The sequence below is a fragment of the Vulpes lagopus genome, chromosome 20 (genome assembly GCF_018345385.1).
Source record: "Vulpes lagopus strain Blue_001 chromosome 20, ASM1834538v1, whole genome shotgun sequence".
Lineage (NCBI taxonomy): Eukaryota > Metazoa > Chordata > Mammalia > Carnivora > Canidae > Vulpes > Vulpes lagopus.
This window is the reverse complement of record NC_054843.1, coordinates 7,768,905-7,792,336: the sequence shown is the minus strand read 5'-3', so window position 1 is coordinate 7,792,336 and position 23,432 is coordinate 7,768,905. Positions and strand designations below refer to the sequence as shown.

At 47.5% G+C, this 23,432-nt stretch overlaps 2 protein-coding genes and 1 long non-coding RNA gene across 3 annotated transcripts in view; 2 read left to right on the top strand and 1 right to left on the bottom strand.

The window, feature by feature from the left end:
* The first annotated feature begins 2,039 nt into the window (after positions 1–2,039).
* LOC121479418 lies at positions 2,040–5,946 on the top strand. The gene is made up of 3 exons (XR_005984718.1): positions 2,040–2,100; positions 2,500–2,693; positions 4,689–5,946. It is a non-coding gene; the product is annotated as an uncharacterized LOC121479418 (long non-coding RNA).
* A 10,618-nt stretch (positions 5,947–16,564) lies between these two features.
* On the top strand, positions 16,565–17,295 carry LOC121479331 (MAPK-interacting and spindle-stabilizing protein-like). The gene is made up of 2 exons (XM_041734885.1): positions 16,565–16,792; positions 16,975–17,295. The coding sequence occupies exons 1-2, from the start codon at positions 16,565–16,567 to the stop codon at positions 17,239–17,241; spliced, it is 495 nt and encodes a 164-aa protein (XP_041590819.1). The 3' UTR covers positions 17,242–17,295.
* An 88-nt stretch (positions 17,296–17,383) lies between these two features.
* VPS26C (VPS26 endosomal protein sorting factor C) overlaps positions 17,384–23,432 on the bottom strand; it is a 46,680-nt gene continuing 40,631 nt past the window's right edge. The window contains exons 6-8 of the mRNA XM_041734967.1: positions 20,633–20,783; positions 20,273–20,425; positions 17,384–18,610 (exon numbers count right to left, since the gene is read on the bottom strand). Coding sequence (XP_041590901.1) covers positions 18,528–18,610; positions 20,273–20,425; positions 20,633–20,783 — 387 coding nt within the window. The 3' untranslated portion in view covers positions 17,384–18,527. The remainder of the gene's footprint in view (positions 18,611–20,272; positions 20,426–20,632; positions 20,784–23,432) is intronic.

Below are 23,432 nucleotides of genomic sequence, written 5' to 3'. Positions count from 1 at the left end.
CAGGGTATCTGTGCAGGTGTCTAGTTGATGTCCTCAATCAGAGTTCACATGGCCCAAGAGAGCCTCCGTGACTTCCGCCCCTTTGTGGGGTGAGACCCTAGTCCTCACTTAGTGGTTATCAGCTGTGGCGACTCATGTAAGGATCCTATAACCAGGATCCCCCAGCACAACTGAATCAGACTCTTTATGGGCGAGATCCATGTTAGAGACCGAATTGTGTGTCTCCCCCAAATTCACATGTTGAAGCCTTAACCCCTAACGACTTTATTTGGAAATAGAAATAGAACCTTTCAGCCGACCAAGCCACGGATGTAACTAAGGTTAAAGGAGGTCATAAGGGTGGAGCCCTTATCCAAAACTGTTGTGTCCTTATGAGAAAAGGAGAGACCCCCTGGGATACACATGGAGAGAAAAGACCATGTGAGGACAGAGTGAGAAGGCGGCTGTTTGCAAGCCGAGCAGAGAGGCCTCAGGAGAAATGAAGCCTGCCGACACCGTCATCAGGGACCTGGGACCTCCAGATTCCAGAACGGTGAGAAAATCAATCTCTGTTGTTTAAGCCAGGCAGCCTGTGGTATTTTGTTATGGCAGCCTGAGCAAGTGAGTATAGTCCAGCATCAGCATTTTCCTTTTTCAAAATAACTTTGGCTATTCTAGCTCTTTTGCATTTCCAAGTACAATTTAGACGCGGGTTATCATTTTATACATAAGGCCCTCCTGGGGGTTTTGCGATTGCCCTGAATCTACAGATCAATTTTTGAAGGACGAATACGTTAACAGCACTGATGATTCCAACTTGTAAACATGATATATCTCTCCATTTATTTAGATCTTTTAAATTTTCTCTCATTAATGTTTTATAGTTTTCACTCTGGTCTTTCGTATCTTTCATTAAATACATTCCTAACTATGCTGCACATTTTGATACCCCTGGAAATGCAATTTAAAAAAAAAGATTTTATTTATTTATTTGACAGAGAGAGAGAACACAAGCAGGGAGAGTGGCAGGCGGAGGGAGAGGGAGAAGCAGGCTCCCTGCTGAGCAGAGATTCCTACGCCTAGGCTGGGTTCAATCCCAGGATCCTGAGATCATGACCTGAGCTGAAGGCAGATGCTTCACCGACCGAGCCACAGATGTGCCTCGGGAAATGCCATTTCTAAACTTCATTTTCCAGGAGATTTTTGCTGGTGCACAGAAATATAATTTCTGTATATTGACCTTGTGTTCTGTCCCCTTGATTAATGATCTTATTAATTCTCATAGTATTTTTTTTTTACCCCTTAGATCTTTTGTGTAGACAATTATGGCTGCAAATAGAGGCATTTTCACTCTTTCCCTTCCAATCTTATGCTTTGTATTGTTTTTTACTTAAACTGTATTGGCCAGGACCTCCAGTATAAAACATTCTTTGTTCCAAGTTTTAGGAGGAAAAAATTTAGTTTTTCATCATTAAGTATGATGTTAGCTATGGATTTTCCATAGATGCCCTTTATCCAGTTAAGGAAATTTCCTCCATATTCCTAGTTTGTTGAGAATTTTTTGTTGGTGGTGGTGGTGTTGAGAGTTTTAAAAATCATTAATAGATGTAGAATTTTTGTCCATTTTTTTTAGTGATCACGTGATTTCTTTTCTGTTAATGTGGTGAATCACATCTGATAAACCCTGTTAATTCATGAGGTATGTATTTCTATATTGCTGCATTATACTGGATAATACTCTGAAGATTTTTACCTCTATGTTTGAGGTCGTATCAGTTTGCAAATCTGTACTTGGAATGTCTCCTTCAGGATGTGGTGTCAGGGCTGACCTCATGAAATGAACGGCAGAGTGTTCTGGTTTCTGAAAGAGTTTGTGTAATTTGGGTACTCTTTCTCTGTTAGATGTTGAATAATTTGGAATTTTCTCTGTGGAAAAGGTTTTTTTGTTTTTGTTTTTTTTTTTAGATTTCATTTATTCCTGAGAGACACACAGAGAGAGGCAGAGACACAGGCAGAGGGAGAAGCAGGCTCCTTGCGGGGAACCTGACGTGGGACTCGATCCCAGGACCCCGGGGTCACGACCTGAGCCAAAGGCAGATGCTCAACCACTGAGCCATCCAGGTGCCCAGATTATTGGTTTTAACTGTACCGTCTTTTCTATTATATGCATATAGAATTATGAATTTTCCTCCAAAGAGTGCTTTAGCTGCATCTTATAAATTGTGATGTGTTGTTTCCCTTTTCATTCAGCTCAAAGTATCTTCTAAATTCCCAATGATGCTTTGTTTGATCCATGAACTATGCCGTAGTGTGTTTAGATTCCAATACTTGAAGTTTTTCTAAATATCTTACTTCAATATAATCTAATTATGTTGAATTATTGTGATCTAACACAACTGTTGTGATCTGAAAACATAACTGTATATTATTTGAATCCTTTAAAATAGTTTGAGATTTGTTTCATTGGCACAGTTTATGAATTACCTCAGTGAACATACTAACTATACTTAAATGTACTAGGTGCCTTGAGTCTGTGTGACCAGCAAGCGATTTGAAATATTATCCAGATGGAATTTAGAAGCAAACTTGGGGTGTCCATGGAGCTCGGGGCTGCTGAGGCATAGAGTATGCGGCCAAAGCTGTGTGAGGAGCTGGAGAGAGTAGCTGGGAACTTCATCCTGTAGGGAGAGTGGTCCACACCCTGTGGCCCCAAGGTAAGTATTTTGGAGATATGTGTGGTTGTCGCAACGACTAGAAGTCAGGTAGGGAGGGCCAGGAATGCGAGATATTGTGCTGTGAGCCAGATAATCCCACAGAGTGAGGATTGGCCCCTCTCCCAGTAAGATTTTTCAAAGATCCACCAAACCCAGTCTACACAAAAGTGCTGCTGTCCAATATTACAAGTCACATATTATATTTTAAATGTTCTAATAGCTATGTTTAAAAAAGTAAAAAGAAACAAGTAAAGTTAATGTTGGCACTAATCTTATTGTATATTTTTAAAAATTTTACATTTATCCAAAATATTATTTTAACATATAGTCAATATAAACATTAACATGGAGATATATTACATTATTATTATTTTTTTTAAAAAAGATTTTATTTATTTATTTATGAGAGACACAGAGACATAGGCAAAGGGAGAAGCAGGCTCCCTGCAGGGAGCCAGATGTGGGACTCGATCCCACGACCCTAGGATCACACCCTGAGCCAAAGGCAGATGCTCGGGCAGCCTGGGTGGCTCAGTGGGATAGCGCCACTTCAGCGCAGGATGTGATCCTGGAGACCTGGGATCGAGTCCCACATCAGGCTCCCTGCATGGAGCCTGCTTCTCCCTCTGCCTGTGTCTCTGCCTCTCTCTCTCTCTCTGTGTGTCTCTCATGAATAAATAAATGAAATCTTAAAAAAAAAAAAAACAAGGGCAGAGCTCAACCACTGAGCCACCCAGGCGTCCCTGAAGAAAGAGAATCTTAAGTAGGCTCCATGCCCAGTGCAGAGTCTGATGTGGGGTTTGATCGCATGATGCTGAGATCATGACCTGAGCTGAAATCAAAAGTTACTTAATTGAGCCACCCAGGTACCCCCCTTTTTTAAAAAAAATTATTCCAAGTCTAGTAGTCTACAATATCCAGAGTAATCACATTTCAAATGCCCCATAGTCACACATAGCGAGTGGCTTGTGGTCACTGAGTTGGACAGTACAGATTGAGACCCTAACTTTGTGTATGAACACCAAGCATTGGTGTTTTAGTTTTTATTTTTAAATTTTGTTTTCAGAAAGTATTGGTGTTTTAATGTACTTTTGAATTTTAATGTACTTGAATTTGCTAGGAATGCAATTACTGTGCAAATAGAGGTTTGAGGTTTGACTGTATTTTTCTTTTCTCAGAATTTTTTCAAGAGTTGTTTACCATTTTGGAAAGTGATATCCTCCAACGGCACCGTTCTGTGGTTAAGTCCCCAGAACAGCACATTTGTAGCTGTCACGTTCATGGTGATTCTGTGCGTACGGGCACTGAGTACTTCAGTATTGTCTAGGTGTCTTCTTTATCTGCACCTAAGCAGCTACTTGTTGAAATATGTATTATTTTACAATATATCACTTTTATTTCTTCTTTATATTAGATCTGAGCATTATATTGGTTTTTAAAAAAATTATGTGTATAGTAGCATATATGTGTATATTTCTTATCAGGTTACCATAGGAGCTATTTAAACATATTTGACTAATATTAAACTACTGCTAATCATGAAAATATTGGCTGTAAATACAAATATAAAAAATACTAGTTATCAAAAGGAATGTTAGGTCCCTGTAGCAGAGAAGGGGCCCCGATGTAGGCTTTAAATCTCTCTCCATCTAGAAGCAGAACAGAAACTAAAACTGGTATGAATTATAGGGATAGATAAAAAAGCACTGATAATTTGCTTTATTCATTTTTTTATATGAAACACGCACCAAAGTTCTCTGATTATAGAAAACTCGATGATGCCTTCAGATTATTTTATAAGGTAAAGCTCTCCCCCAAAATATTATCTCCTGTGATGTAAAATGACCTTTTAAATGCCAGTTTTTCATGTTATATGTTTACTTTAAAATATCAGGACCTCCTTTCATCCTCTCATCTTGGAATCTATTTCCTGGTCTTAATTTAATTACATCCGCCACATCTGATGAGTTTCCTCTGTTGACAACTTCCCTCTAGAGCTCTTAACATTGGGCAGAGCTGTCAGCGGTTCCTCTGAAGACCCAGCGAGTTCTACGACAAAACCACCCAGTCTCGCGTTAGGCGCTGCATAGGAAAGTACATTTTATGCTTTTACTTTTTTCTCAATGGCAGTAAACATAAAATACACCGCATGTGAGTATGTGTGTAGTAACTAGCAGGACAAAATGATTTATTTTTAGGATTACAACAACAAATTAGAAAATTCTCAGGCCCTGAACCTGATTTCTAGTCTAACTCCAGAGCTGATTTCATGGGCCGTGAAGACAGGCGCCGGCTGCTTGGCCAGGGAGCCCCCAGCACAGGGCGTGCCCACAGCCAGTGAATGCAAAACTGCTGATGAAGTTGCTCTATTCATACCTGCCTCCTCATTGCACATTTTGAGGGAACAATAATGGCCACATTTACCCAGCTCTTTTTATGGGCCGGGCCCTGTGCCAAGTGTTTGAATCCTTCACAGTAGGAGTTACTGTCCATATTTTACAGATGAAAGATTTATCTTTCTATTTGCTTCGGAGGCAGGCCTGGGGATTTACATGCAATTACTAACTAAATATGGGTTGAGCTAATTTAGGTTTTAACCTCATCTGTTTTTCAAAACAATGGCCGATTCAACTGTCCTAACCGCAGGTTGGTGATCTCATCAGCTTTTCTCCAGGCCCTGCTTTGCATTCTCCTTCCTTAGTCAACCAACATTTGTTGCATACCTGCTCCAAGCAAGACCCCCGGAAGCTTACAGAAGCTGTTCATATTCTGCAGTGTGAGGTGGGCCCAGGGGCAGGGTAGGAAAATCTTGTTTCCCTCAGGAAGGGTGAAGTTACAGAGCTCTCGGAAAGCACCGTTCTCAGTGAGTGAAGCTGTGGCCCTCCATCTGCTGCACATGGGAGTCACAGTTTGGGCTTTCTTCTCAGTAACTGGGATAAGTAGTCAAACTGTGGCCTCTGGGGCTCTTAAAAGCCCCATCCGGGTACTTCCAAGATGCAGTCAAGGTGGAAGACCCGGGTACCTGGAGGTAAGGAATTACAGATGTCAGCCAGTTGGACAACTGAGTCAATCATATGCCAGTTGGGCCTGGGAAGAGCTTCCCTTTGGAAAGGGATCTCGTTACCTCCCACCCTGCTGTCAGGGCCCTAATGGGGATAGCAGTGGCTGAGGGTATCGGCTCCAACACTCCTCACTGGGTAACCTTGGGCAAATTACACTGATCTCTCCATGCTTGTTTCCTCATCTGTAAGATGGAGACAGAGTAATCTCTTCACAGGTTTGTGAGAATTAAGAACTAATGTGAGGCACCTAGAATGGTGCCTGGCACGTGGTAAGGCCAAGATAAGTGTCAGCTGTTTTGTTATAGGCAATGAGTAAGACAAGAGAGTCTACCTCTCTTACCTTCAGACGCTTTCAAGCAAAGCAGAAGATACAACCCTCCTTACCTGTCCTCTCTGCTACCCTGAGAGGCTTCATGTGGACATAGGCCCTCCTGCCTGGTGTGGACTGGACCAGTGGTTGCGGATTTAGGTGTAATGGCGGGGGCCTAGCCACTGGACGGCTATCCTGGAGTCCCCACCAAGGGCTCTCAGGGGTGAATAATTTTTTCTTGGGTCTCACTCATTTCTCCAGCTCTTTGCTCTATTTTCTTCTTTTTTAAGATTATTTTTCAGCAAAGAAAGTGCAAGTCAGGGGAGGAGCAGAGGGAGAGGCACAAGCAGATGCCATGCTGACCAATAAGCCCAACACGGGGCTTGATCCCACGACCCTGAGATCATGACCTGAGCCAAAACCATGAGTCAGACACTTTAACAGCACTACCCAGGCGCCTCTACTCCATTTTCTTGTGTTTCAGGTTTATATATATCCCCGGAAGAACTATGTATGTTGACAAGGATTTGATGTCCTCTGTAATGTGAAAATTATCGTAGCATACTCTCTTCACCTTAAAATTTTCTTTGTAAATTCTTTGTATTTTTTCATAATCTGTGTCACATATGTATTTGTATTTGTGTATATACATGTGTACATATATGTACCAATTTACAGGCCCACCAGCAGTACATGAGAACGCGTCATAGATTTTATATTTTTAAATCGTGTTTGTTTTAAAAATTAAAAAAATATATGGAAAAGAGAAACATTCAAATACTACAGAATAAGCAAACTAAAAATAAATACGAATCTGTTCTGTGCCTCTACCCTGATCCCCTGTTCCAAAGGAATCCACTTCCACAAGTTTAGTGTGGATACTCCTACGTTCATTTCATATACAATAGTCCTTTTCAAAGTTACACAAATGGGACGATTCTATACCTATGATTGTATACCTTGCTTTTCTTTAAATATATATGATTTTTCCATATATAAATACATACAAATCTACCTTATCCAATTTAGCAACTCTCTAAGTATTATATTAGATCAATGTTGATGTAACAAAATCTATTTGACTATTTCACTTTTCACCAAGTTTGGAAATTTTTCAGTCATTATTCACATAAATACATTTCTGCTTCCACTCAACACTTTTTTCTAGAACTTCCGGGATAAGTGATAGACCGCTTGACATCATCCCACAGGTCATGAGGATCTTTCTTCATTTCCTTTCCCTCTGTTTCTTCCTTTCTCTCTTTTTTTTTTTTCTGAAGATCTAATTGGCCTTATTCAATGATCCACAAATCAGTAGCATCCCTTCTAGTAAATAGGTGCTCAGCATCTGATTCTTTTTTATGTCTTCAGCTTCTTTTCTCATCATGCTCTGGTTTTTCATAAATCCTTCAGCATGTTTTAAATATTTTAAATTCCTTGTTTGCTAATTTGCTTTCTCTGCCAATTCTGGATCTCTGGATTTTGACCGAATTTTCTCCTGTTTATGGATCATATTCTTCACTTCTTGGAGTGTCTACAGTAATTTTGATTGGATACTAGATATTGTGTGTCATACCACTGAGGGTCTGGAGTCTGTGGCTTCCTTTGGAGAGTGCTGAGTTTGTTTTGCCTGATAGTAAACTGCTTGAAGATTAGCTTGAGCCCATTAAGGCTTGTTTTTAAGCTTTTTGGGGATGGATTTAGAGTAACCTTGCTACTTATGTGTGATCATTCTGGAATCTTCTCTCTGGCTAGTTGGAATCCAAATGCCTCTCAGCACTGTGTCAGTTCTGGAAACATTCTGACTTCTAGATACCTGGTATTTCCTTGCCTTTTGGAGTTTCACTGTACGTGTATATGACTAAATTTTAAGCAACAGGTTCAAGAGGATTCCTTTCGGATTTCTAAAGTTTTTTCTCTATGTATCTTTCTCCTCTCCAGTATTCTGAATCTCAAATTCCCGCCACTTCAGTCTGCCCAAACTCCGATCTCAAACTCCTCAAATCTGCAGGTCCCCCCTCCATGTGCCAAGCCTCGGTATTCCTAGGACTCACTTTGTGTGTTTCTCATTTCTCAGGGATCTCAGTCCTGCCCTGACTATTCTAATGTCTAAACACTGGTGTTTTCTATATTTTGTCCAACTTTTGTTTATGAAATGAAGGTAAGTTTGGTACCAGTTGCCCCTTCATGGTGTAGAAGCAGAAGTTCCTAAACACTATTTTAGAAATTCACATCTTTCATTATCTGTAATTATAAACTCCATGAGGACATACATGTTGATCTCTAAACAAAGATCTGGTCTATATTTAGGCTTAGTGTGTAAAACACGTTAATTTTTTTAAAGATTATTTGAGAGAGAGAGAGAGAGAGCATGATTGGGGGGAGGGGCAGAGGCACCCCTAAAACACTTTAATTTCTTTATAATAGGTCTATTATACTTTTGAAAAAGGGAGATAATAAATCATGGAAACTATCACAGAAAAATGGAAGCTTAATGGAGAACAAAGAAAGCAAGAGAGAAGATGTGATTTCATTTATAATTTAGGTGAAAATGACAGACATACAGGGGCACCTGGGTGCTCAGTTAAGCCTCTGCCTTCCCCTCAGGTCATGATCCCAGAGTCCTGGGATGGAGCCCTATATTGGGCTCCCTGCTCTGTGGGGAGTCTGCTTCTCCCTCTCCCCCTCCCCCTCCCCCCTGCTCGGTCTCTCTCCCGCTCTCCCTCTCAATAAATAAAATCTTTAAAAAAGGGAAAATAACAAACATATAATTCATGAATGAGCACTACCTTACTTACATTTTTTAAAATTTAAAATTAAAAAAAAACCATACTATATATATCAAGCAATTGATTTAAGCTAAGAGGTTAAAGAATACATGGCAGGTGTTTAAAGATCATTTATTATTTTGCAATACTGCTTAGCAAAAAGGCACAGCACAGAAAATGTAGTTATGATGGAGCCAAGCCAGGCTTTAGGCTTATTTAGTGTTCCTTGCTTGTTTCAACCTGATTCATCACAACAAGGTCTTTGTTTATCTCCCTGAGTCATAAATATTTTGTACTTAGTTTCTATTGTGAGGAAAGAACAGAAATTTGTAACACAGAGCCTGAACCAGCCAAGGATTATTAGGCCATGTGATTGGCATTACCACTTTTCTTTAAATGAAGATTCTCACATATCTGATTTCATACATTTCTGAATCAAAGAAAGGGCTAATATAATTTTGTTCCCACATTTCTCTTAATACAGAGAACTGATGAACCTTTAGCTCTCACAGACACCATGCTTTTTATCCCTTCCGCTAGGTATCTTAGAACAACGGCTGACAAATAGTATTGCTTAATAAATATGTTGCATAAATGAGGAAATTCATGAGGTTGACCCTTTGTTTTCATGAGTTTATTGGCTACACGCTTTTTTTCCTTTGATGAATTGTCTTTTCCTTTCTTGACCTGTTTTCTTTTGGGGTGCTCCTATTTTTCTTACTGATCTGTAAGAGTATTCCTATATATTAATGACATGAATCCCTTTCAAGTCATTATGATAAATGTTTTTCCTAATCTGTCTTTTCTTTCTTGACTCACAGAACTCTTTTATGTACTGAAGGTCTTTACCATCAATACTTTTCCTGATGACTTTTGTCTTTGCTGTCATATTGTAAAAGTTTCATCCTATAAGTTATATATTATCTATATCTTCTTCTTTTAAAGGTTTTTATTTAAATTCCAGTTAGTTGGGATCCCTGGGTGGCGCAGCGGTTTAGCGCCTGCCTTTGGCCCGGGGCGCGATCCTGGAGACCCGGGATCGAATCCCACATCGGGCTCCCGGTGCATGGAGCCTGCTTCTCCCTTTGCCTGTGTCTCTGCCTCTCTCTCTCTCTCTGTGTGACTATCATAAATAAATAAAAATTAAAAAAAAAAGAAAAATAAATAAATTCCAGTTAGTTAACATACAGGGTGATATTAGTTTCATGTGTGGAATTTGGTGATTATTCACTTACAGTATCCTCTTCTGGTATTATTATTTTGTTATTTACTTTCACATTTTTTATACCTTTGGAATTTACTTCCTTTTTTTTTTTTTAAAGATTTTATTTATTTATTCATGAGATACACAGAGAGAGGGAAAGAAAGAGACACAGGCAGAGGGAGAAGCAGGCTCCACTCAGGGAGCCCGACGTGGGACTCGATCCCGAGACTCCAGGATCATGCCCTGGGCCGAAGGCAGATGCTTCACCATGCTGAGCCACCCACGGATACCCTGGAATTTACTTCCTTTTGAGGTGATTATTGGCAATATAATTTTTATAGTTTTTAATTATAATTCAGCGTAATTCTTATCAAAACCCTAGGTAACTTTCTTGCAGAAATTGACAAGCTGATCCTCAGATTCATTTGGAAATGCAAAACACCCTAAACAATTTTAAAAATGAAAATAAACGTTACAGAACTAACACCTCACAATTTCAAGACTTACTACAAAGCTATAGTGACCAAGACAGTATGGTACTGACATAAAAAATAGAGATATAGATTAATGGAAAAGAATCCAGGGTCCAGAAACCCATACATTTATGGTCAACTGATTTTTTACCAGGGTGCCAAAGACAATTCTTGAGGAAAAAATTGCATTTTGACAAATGGTGCTGGGACAACTATATATCCAGATGCAGAAGAATGAGGTTAGATCTCTACTTCACATGATATAAAGAATTAACTCAAAATTGTTCAGAGACATAAATCTAACAGCTAAAACTATAAGACTCTTGGGGAAAAAAAGCCATTAGAGTAAATCTTCATGGATTTTGGATTAGGCAGTAGGTTCTTAGATATGACACCAGAAGCTCAAGCAAGAAAAGAAAAAAACTGGACTACATCAAATTTTATTTTATTTTATTTTTTAAAGATTATTTATTTATTTATTCACTATAGTCACAGAGAGAGAGAGAGAGAGGCAGAGACAGGCAGAGGGAGAAGCAGGCTCCATGCACCGGGAGCCCGACGTGGGATTCGATCCCGGGTCTCCAGGATCGCGCCCCGGGCCAAAGGCAGGCGCCATACCGCTGCGCCACCCAGGGATCCCTACATCAAATTTTAAAACTTATGCTGCAAATTATGTATTAAGATGGTGAAAAGGCAACCCACAGAATAGGGGAAAATACTTGGAAATCATATATCCAAAAAGAGATTTGCAAACAGAATGTACAAAGAACTCTCATAACTCAATAATGAAAAGGAAAAAAAAAAAAAAAAGGAAAATAATCCAATTAAGTAATGGGCAAAGGATCTGAATAGACATTGCTCCAAAGATGACATACAGATGGCCAATAAGCAGATGAAAAGATGCTCAGTGTCATTAGTCTTCAGAGAGAGGAAAACCCAAATCACAATGAGATACAACTTCACACCCACGGGGGCGGCTACAGGAACAGAAGATGGACCACGGTAAGTGGCGCGGAGGACGTGGAGAAACCGGACCCTGCTGGATTCCTGGCGGGAACGTAAGGTGGTGCAGCTGCTCTGGCAAACAGTCTGGCAGTTCCTCAAAAGATTAAACGGCCTCCTATGATCCTGAACTTCAATCCCTAGACGATCCAAGAAGAGTAAAAACACATGTCCACATAAAAGCGTGTGTGTTTATGAGTGTTGGTGGCAGCATTTCTCTCGATTGCCAGAAAGCGGGGTTCCAACGGCTGTCAACTGATGAATAAACGCCGTACGGTATGGCTGGGCGATGGAATGCTACTTGGCCATAAAAAGTAACGAGCCCCCGATCCACGCTGCCATGCGGGTGAACCTCAGACATGGGACGCCAAGGCAGAGAAAGGTCACACACGGCCACATAACCCAGGCTTCTGCGTGGACGAAACGTCCAGGACAGGCAAAGCGTATGGAGACAGAAAGGAAACGACTGGTTTCTCGGGGTGGAAGACAGGAAGTGACTGACTACTGATAGGTTCGCGGTTTCTGTTTGGGGTGAAGAAATGTTCTAAATTTTTTTTTTTAAATGTTCTAAATTTAAATCGTGATGGTTCCGCTACTCTGGGAGTAAGTATACTGTGAGGCCGTACACTGTGAACGGGTCGAGTCCTAGCTCAGTAAGGACATTAACAAAAAGAATACATATTTTTTGGATATGACATAATCTATAGGATTCTCTCCTTTTGCAGATGTTGGAAACTTCCAAAATAAAAAGTTAAAAGGATATACACCCTATGGGATCCATCAAGATGGTTTCTTTCAACACACTAATGTGATACATTATGCTGGTAGATTTCCTAGGGTTGAACTGCCTCTTCGCACCGGAACACCCCCCCCCCCCCCCCCCCCGCCCAACACACACACACAGACACACCCCTGCTTTCTGGTCCTGATAGACTGGTTTTTTAATACATGGAAAAATCAACTTGTATTTTATTTAGGATCTTTGGATCTGTATTGATAAGTGCAATAGGTTCATGGGGGTTTTCCTGCTTTGTCAGCGTTCAGTTGTCCCTTGTGAGACCTGATACTTTTCAGTTCGGCACATGACCACACAGAATACTGTTTATTTCTTGCTTCTCTGCAGCTATCTGCGGCCATTATAAGATCTAGGCAGAAGTGTCCTATATGGTTTTAGAAGCCATCCTCAATGGAGCTGGCACCTGGCCTTGCCTTTGCCCACCGTCCTGCTGGCATACAAACGTAAGGCCTGGAGCTAGCTGTTACTGTCTTCCACCGTGAAGACGAGGTGGCACGTGTGAACCAGAAGTAGCCTGGATCGTGAGGCCATCGTGGCTCTGTGCTGACGTGCGGGCTCTGGACTCCCTACCCTGGACGTGTACGTGAGTCTTGTTTAAGTCACTCCAACCGTGGGACCGCCTCACTCACCTGATAGGTCAGATTTGATATTAGGGCTACACTCACTTCATACAATAAACTGGGAGGTTTTCAACTTTATCTACAGCCTGCAGTTGTTTAAATCGCGGAACTATTTGGCCCTTGAAGCTGTTATAGAAGCCGCCCAACTGGGCAGCCCGGGTGGCTCAGCGGTTTGGTGCCTCCTTCGGCCCAGGACGTGGGATCGAGTCCCACGTCGGGCTCCCTGCATGGAGCCTGCTTCTCCCTCTGCCTGTGTCTCTGCCTCTCTCTCTCTCTCTCTCTCTCTGTCATGAATAAATAAAATCTTTATTTTTTAAAGATTTTGTTTATGAGATACACACCGAGAGACAGAGAGGTCTCTATGGGGGGGTGTTTCATTTGTTCTATTAAAGACGTGCCAATTGAATCAGCTGTTTCAAAGTACCAACTCATGGACTTATTAATAAATTTCCCAATCGTTTGGCTTTCCTATCAGTTAATTCCTGCTTTTGTTGTTATTCTCAGGTTGTTCTTGCTTTTCTAGACTTTTGAGTACTTAACTCATTAGTTTTCATTCTCTCCAGTATAATAATGAAAACAGGCAAGGCTATGAATTATCCTCTGGCTGCAGCACTGGCAAGAGCGCAAAGCTCTTTGCCATATGGTATATTATTTTCAATAAATTTTAAAAGTTCTGCAAATGAAGCTTTGGGTTCCTTTTTTTTTTTTTAAATTTTTATTTATTCATGATAGTCACAGAGAGAGAGAGAGAGGCAGAGACACAGGCAGAGGGAGAAGCAGGCTCCATGCACCGGGAGCCCGACGTGGGATTCGATCCTGGGTCTCCACAGGATTGTGCCCTGGACCAAAGGCAGGCGCTAAACCGCTGCGCCACCCAGGGATCCCTTTTGGGTTCCTTTTTGAAGAACATTACACATTTACAAGTAGTTATACTGAATTGGATTTTCCCTTTGGTATGAACTTCTCATTTGATTTTAATATGATAGACTATAAGCCTTGGGCAATTTCTACTTTTTAAATTTTATTGAGATTATCTTTCTCTTTTGGAAGAATATATAACTGATTTTTGCAAATTTTCCATGGATTCAAAAAATACATGTGTTTTTTGTAAGATATAAAGAAAGATGGTGGTAAACACTTAAGGAAGTAAATGCTCATCTCTTAAACACATATTTTTGTGTATTGGGTTTTAAATTTTGGTTTTAATACATACTACTTCAAAACCAAAATCTGAAACAGGAAAGCTATGCCATTCTGTCACTTAAGACCCAAAGGTGATGGTTTTGAAGCTCTAGCCTTTGTCCCCTAGATGGGCGACCCCCAAGAAAGGAGGTAAGCATATCACACTTCCCAGAGCCCTTGCCGAACAAACCCATCACTGGGGGAAATGACAGTTGATATTGATTATAGGCAAACCAAACGTTTTGGTGTTTTTTACCCCCTGGTCTTGATCAAGCAGGTGCTCCCCTAAATCTGACAAGGGTCTTGCAGACACAGGCACAAATTATACCTTTGTACTTCTCTAACTTCTTAAAACCTAGAGTATGTGTCTTATATGTGACCTGCAAGGTTTCAGAGGGACTGGCTCGGTTTGGATATGAAAAACCTCACAGCACTTAGAATCCTGCCTACCCAGACGGGGGTGCAAGGTGTCCCCATTTTACCAGTGACATTCACAGGAAAGCATAGTAGGGCATCAGGGGTCCTCACCCAGTTTTCATTCTGTTTTGCCTTTACTCCATCACTTGCCTGCATTTTGTGTTAAGTGTAGTTGGATCAGCTTGGGTCTCCAAATTGGGTGGCCTTAGGTTTCTTAGTAAAGTCACATTCTCTGAATATCCCAGCCCCTCTGACAGTCTCGAATATAAACAAGCTTTTGGTGGACAGAGTGGAGAAGACACTGACCCAGGAGACTTATTCTCACCTCCACCCCTTAGACCTCCCACCCGCGGGTCCAGTTTTGACTTCCTTGGGGTTACAGAATTGTTTATACACAGAGCAATTTCCCGAGCAGCTGATCTGCTTTGCGACTTCCCACCTCCACTCCTATCCATTAGCTTGGAGAAGCCTTACCGTGGAAACGGATTTCTTCACAGAAAATGGCTCTCCGACCTCTGACACTCAGCGGGAAGGACAAAGTGGCTCTGATGGCAACAGTCCATGAAGAATGCATGGCTGCCCCCGGGAACAAGAGCACCTGCACCTTCGGCAATGGCTCTCCACTCTAATGCTCTCTTAGTGTGGGAAGTTGGGGCTGTTTGGGGGGATGTGGGCCAGGAGATGGGCAGGTTGGGCAGGTCCCAGCCCCTCTGTGCCTCAGCTTGCTTAGCTGTGAAAGGGGGATAACCGCCCCCCTCGGAAGGCTGTTGTGAGGTCATTACTAAAGGACATCATAGTGGTGGGGAGTGGTCTAGAACTCTCTGATATTTTCACTTCCTATAAAGGAAATCAGGATTAGAATGTGATTTACCTTGGACTTTTGGGCCTTTCATCACTCATCTCATCCCTAAGCTGCATCCAGCTGCAACCGATTTCCTGTCTCGTGATCTCATCTTCCTTTAATTCACTTCGCCAAAACCGAGGCAATCACTGTGAACAAAGGTCAGCAGAGCCCTCGGCTTCTCCAGCAGATACGGTGGCCTGGCCCACGCGTGATGGGGAACAGGAGGAAACAGGAGGAAAAGCATGTCGTTGACACGGTAAGAGAAGCCCAAATGAAGCGAGGCGACGGTGGCCTGGGCTTCGGGGCCAGTGAAACCTGGACCAGGTGAGGCGAGCCCCCCCGGAGGCAGGCAGGTGTGCGGAAACCTGGACAGATGCCTTCCATCGGCGACAGCCGGTTCAGGGGAAGGGGGGCAGTGGCTCCCTCCTCGTGGGACTCCCGGTTACGGGGTGCAGCACCAGAGCAGAGTAAGGAGCCCTCGCTCTCCCTGCCCCGGAGCCGGGCTGGTGTCTCCTAACAGGCGGCCCCTCGGAGCGCCAGGGCTGCAGCCCCCGGGCAGGGCAGCGTGCGGCCCGTCCCTCCCCGAGCACGGCCCGCGAGCCCGGCGCAGCTGTCCCCGGCCAACGGGGGACCGAGGGGGAGGCACCGCAGCTGTCTTCTAGGAATTTAGGACGGGTACCTGCCTCTGGGGACACTGGGAACTTGCGTCTGCGTAACTGCCTGACTAGGAAGAGTGAAAACCTGCCCATCTTCTGGCCTCTCAGGTCAGGAATTCCGGGTAGGGCTGGGTCCAGCGGGGTCCTGCGGCCGCTGCACAGGTGGCAGTGGTGGCTGCAGGGAGCGCCAGGCCACACTGCCCTGGTGCGGGCCCAGTGGGCCCCAGCCAGGTCCTGGACCTGAGTGTCTCTAGGTCACCTCTCGGCTCAGAGGAGGTCATGGAGGTGGGCGCAGTACTTCCGTCCTTCGGGCATGTGCCAGGCTCTGGGAGCCACTAGGCCCTGGCCGGGGCTCCTGCCCTCCTGCTCATGAGCTCTGGGGCGCTGGGCTGCCAAGGTCCCAGCAGTCAGTGCCCTGGAGACGCATCCCTCCCTCTCTCCTGCGGTGACACGGGGTGGGGAGGTGAGCCTTCTGCCGACACATTTGGGGGCGGGTGTCCCCCTTCTCTGCCCTCCCCGACGGCGTCGAGCTCCGGCATGGGCTGGGCCGGGTCGCAAGCCTGTTCCTGCCCGGCTGTGGGAAGGGGCCCGGGTCCTGGTCACGCGACCGCACCCAGCAGCAAAGGAGTCGGAAGGAAGACCCCAGCCAGCGGCCAAGCTTCACGGCAGCCTTGGTCCGGACAAGCAAGGGGGGACCCGAAAGGGGCCGTGGGATCCCAGATTGCAGCCATCTGCCGCAGCCCAAACCTCTGCCCGCGCGTGGAGGTAATCCTGTCCCCCAAAGTCTTAGGAGAATTCGGCCCGGGGATCGGGAATCAGAGGCTCCAGTGACGGAGGCAGAAGCGTTGCCAGGGCTCCACCTCCCACCAGCCACCAGGACGCCGACTGGAGAATTCAGGCACAAATGCGTTGGCTCTCTCACGTCCTATTTCTGATTTACCTCTTAGGTGGCTGAGAACGGAACCAGGCCCCATTTCTGGGGAGCTCTGCCGGCCAAAAGGTGTTCCTGCCTATATGGGCATTTCCCAAACAATACACTATTAGGGACTCACGGTCCAGACTCCCCCCTCCCCTCCCCTCCCTCCTTCTGCCCACCCCCCTCCCCTCCCCTCCCGTCCCCTCCCCCTGCTCTAATGGGAGGATCTGACACCCCGTCCTCCACAGCGGACACCCCCACCTCCGGCCAGGCAGGGCAGCCGGGCTCTCCTTCCTAACCGGTGGGAGGTGTTCCTTCCCTGGAAGGAAATGGCCAGCCTGGGGCCCTTGTCGGCCGCTCAGGATTGGATGAAATGAAAATGAAGGCAGCCTGGGTGCCAGCAGGTCCTCGGTTATTCCCGCAGAAGAGCACTCGACGTATTTATATCCACAAAAGCAGTTTACTGAAGAAATTATATAGCAATAGACATCCCAAACCTTTTCTCAAAATTCTCATTTAGGTGTTGTTTTTTATTTCATTAAAAATGATTCCTACCTTTGAAATCTCCCAGAAAAGTACGGCCTCTTTGTTTCCCGACGTCTAAACACGTTATCAAAGACAGATCATTATTAACGTCGTGTGAACCTAAGAGGAGGTTCCTAAGCCACAAATGCAGTCTCCGGGAACCAAACTGGAAACGACTCGGTGAATAAGCTGTATCGGTCCAGGGGCGAGGCCCCGGGCCCGAGTCGGTCTGTTGGCTGGGGGCGGCACATGTCACCGGGCGCTGTCCCAGGACGGTGGCAGCCCAGCGGGGCCAGGGGGCGCCTGGCTCAGCCGGCCCAGGGGCAGGGGCTGTCAGGGAAGGCGGGGCCGCCAGAGCCGCCGCCTCGTTAGCTGTGGCCCCGCAGAAACGGCTGCCGCAGGCTCCCATCCACTGAACCACAGGGCTTCACCTGACAGGCCCAGTGCGTCAGGCCCGGGCATCTTCCCGGCACCACCCGGTGCGGGCCTCCACCTCCTGCCCGGGCCCCGCCGCCCGCCGTGCAGGCCATCCGACGGCGACAGGTGCGACGGCCGCTGGGTCCTCCTGTGACAGCAGGGACGCCTTGCTCCCGTTCCTCCGAGTTCTGAAGTCATCATGAAGCGTGTTATAAAAGGACAGACCAGAGCGGCAAAAACGCCCCAGGGCTCCAGCGGCTGCGCTCTGCGGCCCTCGCTCTGCGGCCGTCGGTGGGGCCTGCCAACACCGGACGCGGCCCGGAGGCCGCTGTGCTGCCGCGGGCTCGGCCACCTCGGGCCGCGAGGGTTCCCTGTCGCCCCCAGGACCCCGCTGCCTGGCCAAGCTGCTCCCTGAAACAGCCCGGGAGGTCGGGAGCCAGGGACTTCTGCTGGCCGCGGCACGATCTGGCCAAAAACGGTTGACAAGTCCTGCGGAACTTTCCAGGAAAGGTCTGATGAGAGGAGCCGCCTGGACGCAGACGCCTCAAGGAAACGAGGGACAGCAGTGGCCGTAATCTGAGCGGTCGGGTTCGTTTCTGATACAGAATCCTCAGGAACACGAGCCCGCGGCCTCCCCGCCTGCTACGTCCTGCAGAGCTTCAGCGGGAAGTTCTCCGTGATGAGGTGATCCGCGTGGAGCAGCACGACGACGTTCACCTCAAATTCTGGGAAGAGAAACAGGGGCTTGGTGCTCACCGGGCCCCGCGGCAGAAACCACAGGCCAACCGCGCCGCAGGCTCGCAGGCTCGTGGGGGGGGGGGGGGCAGCCGGGTGCCCTGGGGGCTCTGTACCCACGTCCCACGGACGGACGTCGCCCCGAGCCTCCAGGAGAAGCGGCCACGGCGGCTGCACGGCCTCTGCCCGCCTCTGGCGCGCTTGCCCCACGTCAGTGTCCCCTCGCCCTGGGACGGTGTCCGCTTCCCAAGCACACTGCCCTCGTCCTCGGTCTTTACCAGAGGGAACCTGCCATAGTCCTTGCTGTTCACTCACACTCGTGCTCATCTGTACACTCCTGACAGTTCTTAATGGGAGGGAGCACGTGCAGACCGGCCCAGCCAACAGACCGCGGCCAGCGACGGCGCGCAGCCTAACTGCTGTTCTTGGGGGGAGGGTGTGAACCCACCCGAGGCACCTGTTTAAAGAGCCGCCTCTTGCTGCCAAGAGAGCAGGGAGCTTCGTGCCAAAGGCAGGAGGCCGAGCACCGAGCAGCTCGGCCCCACGGAAGGGGCTCTGCGGTCGCCTCGTCTGAGGCCCCAGGCTGGAGTCCCAAGGATGACGTCCCCGTCGTGGGGCTGGTGGCCTTCGCCACGCATCAGCCACGACAGCAGCTGGGCGCCAGCAGCACGTCCCACTTCTGTGCTCACGTTCCGCCCAGGCGCCCTGCACGTGGAGCGGGTTCCCGCTGAAGGCCGTGTGGTCAGCCCAGCAAGGGTGAAGGCCGACACTGGGCGTCGGGCACGAAGGGCCTCGCTGCCACCCCGGCTGAGGGGCGGGTGGTGAGATTCTGGGGAAGGATCCCAGGGCACGCGTGAACGTTACAGGGACGCCTCCTAAATCTGACAGACATAGCAGGCAAAAATTTAGGTGCTTCGAGTACAGCAGGGAGGAGAAAGAAGTTTAGGCCTCTTCAAGTTTACGGGAGGAACTAAGTGAGGACTGAACAGATGAGCTCGGCCCTCTAGCTTGGACTCAGAGTACTCTGACCTAGACACCTCGGCAGCGCGCCTGCGGGAGGGTACGAGGCAGGGTGGGCGGGGGCGCTGGGCTGGGGGTCTGGGCACGCTGAGGGCACTCACCCTGCGCCCCGATCCAGGTGCCACAGGCTTATACCACCTGTTCCACAGTAACCACGCTCGCAGGTCCCGAGGGAAGTCCTGGCAGCCTAGCCGGGGCCACACCTGAGCCCGGGCTGTCTTGCGGCAGGTGGCCAGCCTGGCCGGTATTCGACAAACAGCTGAGTCTGTGACCCTCTCTGCTCCGGACAAGGTGTCCCGACCCCTCCTGTGCTCGCTAGGCCACCACGCTGCCGACAAAAGCCCTCAAGGGGCTCCCCAGATATTAATCCTGGGCAGTGACCAAGACATCCCAAGCTGGGGGCGCGGAGGCCTCCGCGATGATGAAGGCTAATGCTGGGCTGTCACAGGCAGGTCCCTGCTCAGATGCCATCTGTCAGAGGAGCCTCCCTGGCCTCCCACGCTCCCTGCTGGCGTCCCTCCCCCGCCTGCCGTCCCCGCCCGGGGCCCACACCCATGGGCGCACCGTGGGGGCCAACCAGCCTGCGCAGGGGACTCGGGCAGGCCCCCGGGGCTGGGAGCTGGTGCACTTACCCACTTTGAAGTTGGTGGTCTCCAGCGTGGGGCAGGTGAACAGCCGCGGGAAGACCATGTGGATGGGGACCGAGAGGCCCCGACAAACATCGCCGTCGGCGATCTGGATGTTCTGGATCTCGGTGGCGTCTCGGGCGTATCCTTCGGCGCACCCTGCGGGGAGGGCGCCGCGCGGTCAGAAACAAGTGATCCACCGACCCTCGGGGACTCCGCGAGCCTGGGTCCGCACACTCAGCGCCCCTGCCACTGGCTCTGCAGTTCTCGTAAGGGCGGGGGGGGGGGGGGGGTGCGCTCTCACTTCCGCTTCCACCCACCGGCCAGCTGCTGGGCAGAGGGCAACGGGGGCGGCGAGGCCCTTACCGCAGGTCTCCACGCGGACCAGCTGCAGCTCTATGCTCTTGATGGCGGCCTCCGAGCTCTCGACCACCAGCTCCCCTGTCAGCGGCTGCGTGATGACGCAGTTGGTAGAGTTGAGATGTCCCCGGATGAGGAATTTGGGGAGCAAGGCTCTCTGGAACACAACAGAAGACATGGGGATGGAGGGGCCAAGGGAAATCGCTCCACAGTCAGTCACTTGGTGCAAATAAAAACTGAAAACGGAGTTGGACCGTTTCTATAAAACCTGCAGGGACCCTGTTTTCCAAATGGGAGGCCCTGTTTTGTTTTACTTCCTTCTTCTGTCAAGGTCATAACAGGCTGAATTATTCAACAACGGCCTGCAGCCACCGGGCGGCCGACACCGCCTGGACAGAACGGCCGCAACCAGGGTCGGCCGATCCTCGGTCAGGTCTGGAAGGCTCCTTCTCGCCAAGCAACACGACGTAACAACGCCTGAGGAAGTTGCCAGGGCTGTTTGCGGGGAACCAGTCACGCTCCCCTAAAAGGTTTTAAAAGGAGAATCAACTGAAAATGCTCCCAATTACGCAACTTTGAAAGCCAAGGTACTTGTTTCATTTCAAGGACACACGAAGAGAACAGTTTTCATCAATGTTTGACTAAATAAAATCTCCTGGACCTTTTCCCTGTAGTCGTAGGACCTGGTCACGGGTGGATGACGCTGTGTTTGTGGGAAGAGGATCTGAAGAGTCGGAGGCAACGGTTCTAGCAGCTTCGCCTCACTGGCCCCGGGTTCTGGAGCTAAGTCGGAGTTTAGAACACCACGCCTCACAGAAACAGAAATGCAGCCGCAAACGTGAGCCACGTATGTAACTTACAATTTTCTAGTAGCTCTATGTTAATAAAGAGGAAACAGCTAAAATCAACCAATATGCCCTAAATATCACTTCCACATATCATCAATATTAAAAAATGACGTTCATAGTGTTTTCCTCTTTGAAATCCAGCCAGCACCTCACCCCTGCAGCCCAGCACCGACCAGCCCCCTGCAGGGCTGGTGGTCACTGGCTGGGGCTCACGGGGCACACGGCGCAGCACAGGAAGCCGACAGCTCCGGAGGTGCGGAGCTCGAGGAGAGTCTTGATTCCAAAGCTCTAGCAACAACTACAAGTAAAGAAGCTATTTGTTTAGAAAAATAAAAACCAGCAGCAATCTACATTAAAATTCTTTCAGACAATTGATGGAAAAGAAAAGGTCTCGACATCCAGCCTAAGATCCTGGCTGACCATTCGTTTTACCCTCTCTTCCGAGGGGCATGGTGTTAACATACATAAACGACCCCGAGAAAGGCTATGCGGAGCGCCACGCGGACACAACCCCAGTGACGTGTTTCTGTGCCTAGAAGTGCCCAGTGAGGCTCCCAACAGCTCAGGGGGCCGTGTCCTGAGGTTGCCAGCAAGAGCTCTGCACGTGAGCGTCCCCTGGCAGCCCTGAGATCAGAGGCGGTGCCCACCCAGGGAGGGAGTAGTTGGTGGTGCCCATGAGTGGTCTCTGGAGTCAGCACGTGCCCAGGCTGGCACCACAGCTTCCCTCGAGGGGGACTTCCCACCCAGCATGCTCCCAGAGCAGGCCGGGCGAGGCAGGGCAATGTTCCTAGTCATTTACAGCCACCACGCAGGACAACGAGGCTCTCGCCCCAGAAGACAAGCTACCTGTGCACCCTAACAGAGGGCCCACAGGGCCGGAGGCCTTTCCCCCAGCAGCTCCTCTGTTGGAATGCACATTTACAACCAGAAGGACAGACTGTCATTTGGGTTGAGGACAGTCTCGTTAACAAGGCCACATGTATTTGATCCTCATCTATGAATATAAGCTGACATCCAAGAATCAACAAACCTTTGAGGAAAATAAAAGCAAAAAAAAAGAGTCACACATTCAGCAAACAGAAATGACCAGCCACTAGGAAACAGAGGGGAAGGGCCGTGAACCTGCAGTAGAAGAAGGGGCTATCTTGGAAAAGAAACGGGCTTGGAGATGAATCACAGTCGGGCTACAAACCAACCGAAGAGCAAATGAGTGAGCTGAAAGTCTGCGCCGACTCTCCCATGACACATCCAAGAGAAGTTCACAGAGCTGAAGGAAAGGCAGCCAGCAGACTGACTAATTAAACACCAAAATCCAACAAAGGCTTTGAAATTCCAGAACACTAAGGATGGGGAGAAGCCGGACGTTCTCGGGGCTGGGGGAAAGGGAGAGGGAGGAGAAACAGATGAGCTCACACGAATTTGGGGACCAGATCATCAGTATCACCAGGCACGAGAAAACCAGGGAGCTACTCTCCAAGTTTAAGGGCAAATGAAACTGAAGCCAGAAGCTTCCATCTACCAAGACAATAGAGGTCAGTGTGAGAGCAAAGTCAGGTGTCTGACCTCCATTCAAGGACGTAAGTCCACTCCTACCCTTTCTGAAAGAACAGCACTAGGATGTACTCCAGCAGCACAAAAAATACACTGAAGAAAGAAAAGGCTGAGAGGAAGCAGTGGTGAGCAAGGACATGGTGAAACTTCCAGTAATTAGTGACGGCTAAGTCATCACTGTGACACTTCGGGCAACTATTAGAAATGGTTTCTTAGCCGACAGAGGCTCAATACTGGGAAAAATAAAACAGATAAACTGGAGCATGGATTTCTGACCATTCCAACAAATAAAGGGTATATGTGGGAGGAAAATGCAAAAATGTTACAAACCCTCTGGCAGAAGGTTCTTGTTCTCAGTGCTGTTCCTTAAACTCATGATTGTCTCTGTATGTCTGAACATTTGGGGG